General features: G+C 49.2%; 1 protein-coding gene across 1 annotated transcript; it reads left to right on the top strand.

Annotated features, from left to right (window-relative positions):
• Positions 1-554: 554 nt before the first annotated feature.
• LOC308148443 (protein prune homolog 2-like) lies at positions 555-4,486 on the top strand (the record flags this gene model as incomplete). The annotated part of the gene is made up of 8 exons (XM_080521908.1): positions 555-619; positions 731-806; positions 895-1,026; positions 1,102-1,188; positions 2,835-2,933; positions 3,204-3,242; positions 3,888-3,944; positions 4,346-4,486. Coding segments are annotated over 8 exons (586 nt in total), but the record flags the coding sequence as incomplete, so codon positions are not given.
• Positions 4,487-4,770: the final 284 nt, after the last annotated feature.

The following is a 4,770-nucleotide window of genomic DNA, read 5'->3' as shown; positions in this document are numbered from 1 at the left end:
CCACTGTTCTCCCTGTGTTCTCCCTGTGTTCTCCCTGTGTTCTCCCACTGTTCTCCCTGTGTTCTCCCTGTGTTCTCCCTGTGTTCTCCCTGTGTTCTCCCACTGTTCTCCCAGTGTTCTCCCTATGTTCTCCCTGTGTTCTCCCTGTGTTCTCCCTGTGTTCTCCCACTGTTCTCCCTGTGTTCTCCCTGTGTTCTCCCTGTGTTCTCCCACTGTTCTCCCAGTGTTCTCCCTGTGTTCTCCCTGTGTTCTCCCTGTGTTCTCCCTGTGTTCTCCCTGTGTTCTCCCACTGTTCTCCCAGTGTTCTCCCTGTGTTCTCCCTGTGTTCTCCCTGTGTTCTCCCTGTGTTCTCCCACTGTTCTCCCAGTGCTCTCCCCATGTTCTCCCCGTGTTCTCCCAGTGTTCTCCCACTGTTCTCCCAGTGTTCTCCCTGTGTTCTCCCAGTGTTCTCCCTGTGTTCTCCCACTGTTCTCCCTGTGTTCTCCCTGTGTTCTCCCTGTGTTCTCCCTGTGTTCTCCCTGTGTTCTCCCACTGTTCTCCCTGTGTTATCTCAGTGTTATCTCAGTGTTCTCCCACTGTTCTCCCAGTGCTCTCCCCATGTTCTCCCACTGTTCTCCCAGTGCTCTCCCCATGTTCTCCCCGTGATCTCCCCGTGTTCTCCCACTGTTCTCCCTGTGTTCTCCCTGTGTTCTCCCTGTGTTCTCCCACTGTTCTCCCTGTGTTATCTCAGTGTTCCCCCACTGTTCTCCCAGTGCTCTCCCCATGTTCTCCCACTGTTCTCCCAGTGCTCTCCCCATGTTCTCCCCGTGATCTCCCCGTGTTCTCCCACTGTTCTCCCACTGTTCTCCCCGTCACTAAATGAAAACTGTAATTGTGTGGGTGGTGTTCCTGCAGCTACGTCATCAGCACGCTGGAGCTGATGGTGGCGGAGGACTACATGATCGTGTACCTGAACGGCGCCACGCCTCACAGGAGAATGCCGGGCCTGGGTTGGCTGAAGAAGTGCTACCAGATGATTGACAGAAGGTGGGTCCAGAACAGGACGGAGGTGAAGACGAGGACGGACGGCCTCCTGACCCTGTTGTCTCGTCTCGTCCTCAGGCTCCGGAAGAACCTGAAGTCCTTCATCATCCTCCACCCGTCGTGGTTCATCAGGACCATCCTCGCCATCACCAAGCCGTTCATTAGGTAGGAATGACACGTTCTTAAAGGAGCAGCGTGACCTTTTAGCGACCTGCCGATACCAGTGCTTGATAAATACTATAAAGCCCAATTTATACTCCATATGCAAACGATATGCAAAGTTATATGTTGACATGTCGACACTACGTCACCTCCAACAGCCTTACAGTCTACTGTTGCCTTGCCCTTAGCACTCAGCTACACACGGTGCCATGCTGCTGCAGACTGTAAGTCGATGCTCCAGCTCACTGCTTCATCAGTCACACTTCAGTCATACTTAGCTTTTAGCATCACTGGTGCCTGAACCCCGGAATTCTTTAGCATGTAGCATGTAGCACTCTGAGTTATGTACTGAGCAGTTAAACTACTGAGTGACATCAGGCAAACTCTGCTGGTCCAAATATCTGACGAAGTTACTGGTGATGAAGTTGCTGGTGATGAAGTTGCTGGTGACGAAGTTACTGGTGATGAAGTTACTGGTGATGAAGTTGCTGGTGATGAAGTTACTGGTGATGAAGTTGCTGGTGACTAAGTTGCTGGTGACTAAGTTGCTGGTGATGAAGTTGCTGGTGACGAAGTTACTGGTGATGAAGTTACTGGTGATGAAGTTGCTGGTGATGAAGTTACTGGTGATGAAGTTGCTGGTGACTAAGTTGCTGGTGACTAAGTTGCTGGTGATGAAGTTGCTGGTGACGAAGTTGCTGGTGATGTACCAACTCTCTTTCTCCTCCTCTTGATGTTTTGTCAGAACATCATTTAGGCTTTATTGTTAATTAGAAAGAATTTACAAACCATGTAAATCGCTCATCGTCTCTTGTTTACCTGCTGCTGACGTTGCTGATGTTGCTGATGTTGCTGACGTTGCTGACGTTGCTGACGTTGCTGACGTTGCTGACGTTGCTGATGTTGCTGACGTTGCTGACGTTGCTGACGTTGCTGATGTTGCTGACGTTGCTGACGTTGCTGACGTTGCTGATGTATGACGTTACATAATACTGGCAGGGTTGTATCGGGGAGCTTTTTTCCTTGGACAAGTACCTGTGTAGTTTTGGACTGATACCTGATACTGGTATCGGTATCGGTGCATGCCTACTCAAAATGCTCATTCAGCAACTCATTTAGTTGCTGAAATTGGTGCAGTGGTTTCTCCACCTCACAGTGAAAATGATTCTGGATCAGATTGTTTGTTTTACTTTGTCAGTTATTTTTACCATTGGAGTCTGGCCGAGGAGGTTACGCTTTGACAACATGTCTTTATCTGTTTGTTGGCTAGACGTGTGTATTTTACCAACTTTTCACAAAAACAATTAACCTGAAATGAAATCTTCAGAGTTGATTTTTCATCATCAAGGATCAGTCCATTAGGTTTTGGGACGTTCACGAGTAAATGTTTCTGACTGTTCTAACTGTCCCAAACAAAGTGAAGAGGCTCCTCGTGAAGGAGATCAAAGGAGATCAGTCTGTTGCCATGGATACGCTCAGTGATGTAGCTACCAAACGGGCGAGCATTTCACCTGGGATGAAACCAGTTTTAAAATTAACCTCCTCCTCCTCCTCCTCCTCCTCCTCCTGCTCCTGCTCCTCCTCCTCCTCTTCCTCTTCCTCCTCCTCCTCCTCCTCCTCCTCCTCCTCCTCCTGCTCCTCCTCCTCAGTGCCAAGTTCAGCAGTAAGATAAAATACGTGAACAGTTTGGAGGAGCTGCAGCAGCTCATCCCCATGGAGAGTGTCCAGATCCCTGAGTGCATCGCGAGGTCAGTGAACCGTCCTACTCCCCCTCCTCATCGTCCTCCTGCTCCTCCTCCTCCTCCTCCTGCTGCTCCCTCTCCTCCTCGTCCCCCGTCCTCCTCCTCCTCCTCCTCCTCCTCCTCGTCCTCCTCCTCCTCCTCCTCCTGCTGCTCCCTCTCCTCCTCGTCCCCCTCGTCCCCCTCGTCCCCCTCCTCCCCTCCTCCTGCTCCTGCTCGTGCTCCTCCCCCTCCTCCTCCAGTTTCCTGTTTTTAATACGGTCTTCTTCTCTCCTCCAGGCTGGACAAGGAGCTGAAAGACGCAGCAGAGACCTCCAAGTAAGAATGTGCTGGACAGCGCCCCCCGCTGGCTCAGACCACAACTCGTCTCCTGGACGACGGTTTTGTGTTTGTTTACGATGGCAGGAGGAGTTACTGAACACTTTCATCTCATGTCTCAGTACCTGAACTAGAGCCTGAACTGGTACTTGAACTAGAACTTGAACTAGTACCTGGACTAGAACCTGAACTGGTACTTGAAATACAACCTGAACTAGTACCTGAACTAGAACCTGAACTAGACGTTGAACTAGAACCTGAACTGGTACTTGAAATAGAACCTGAACTAGTACCTGAACTAGAACCTGAACTCGACATTGAACTAGAACCTGGTTCTTTTTGGTAGAAAATCCTGTTTTCTGGCCCAGTAACAAGTGACCCATGGAGCTGAACGGTACTGTTCTGCAGGCCAGTGTTCTAGGTTGCAGGAGCCGTTCTTTCTGATGTTCATACTTCTGGATAAGCGGTGAACTTTCCGGTAACTCTGATCATGAGTGGTTTCTTTTCAAAAGCACACAACAGCTCCCACTAGTGGCCCTGCAGGACCAGGTATGATCTAGAACTTGTGTTTTAGGTCATAACTTGTATGTTTCTGAAAGTTGTTCTCACAGTAACATCGTCTTCACTTCTTCCTTTTTCTTTCAGAATGAATAGTTTCCTGCAGGGATCGGAGGCGGTGGCGGCGGCGGCCAGCAGCACAGAGTGAGTTCGCTCGAGACGTTTTTAAGCCGCACACGTCCACGTCTTTAACGTCTTTAACGTCTTCAACGTCTTTAACGTCTTTAACGTCTTTAACATCTTTAACGTCTTTAACGTCTTTAACATCTTTAACATCTTTAACATCTTTAACGTCTTTAACGTCTTTAACGTCTTTAACGTCTTCAACGTCTTTAACGTCTTTAACATCTTTAACATCTTTAACGTCTTTAACGTCTTTAACGTCTTTAACGTCTTTAACGTCTTAAACATCTTCAACGTCTTTAACGTCTTTAACATCTTTAACGTCTTTAACGTCTTTAACGTCTTTAACGTCTTTAACGTCTTCAACGTCTTTGATGTCTTTGACGTCTTTGACGTCTTGCTTTGTGCCTTCACCTCCGCAGCAGACCCAACGGGGCAGATGGCGGCTCCTAAAGACAAACATTCCCAGCTGGACGGGGCTGTAGGTCGGAGGCCGTCACAGCCTGTGTGTGTGTGTGTGTGTGTGTGTGTGTGTGTGTGTGTGTGTGTGTGTGTGTGTGTGTGTGTGTGTGTGTGTGTGTGTGTGTGTGTGTGTGTGTGTGTGTGTGTGTGTGTGTGTGTGTGTGTGTGTGTGTGTGTGTGTGTGTGTGTGTCAATATGGAAACTTTAACGCAGATCTTTACGACTGCTGTAGCCTCCGACCTGTTGGTCACATGATGCAGCAGCGGCGGCGCTCAAACATCCGTCTGTGTTCGTCGTGGCGTCGGTCGTTGTCGTGTGCATGAGAAGCAATAATCTCACCTCCTTCCCTCATTTCACTGTTTCACCTCAACCGGTGACTTGTTTC

This window comes from Blennius ocellaris (genome assembly GCF_963422515.1).
Source record: "Blennius ocellaris genome assembly, contig: SCAFFOLD_234, whole genome shotgun sequence".
Lineage (NCBI taxonomy): Eukaryota > Metazoa > Chordata > Actinopteri > Blenniiformes > Blenniidae > Blennius > Blennius ocellaris.
Note: the sequence above shows the minus strand (reverse complement) of the source record. Positions and strands in the feature narration are given on the sequence as shown.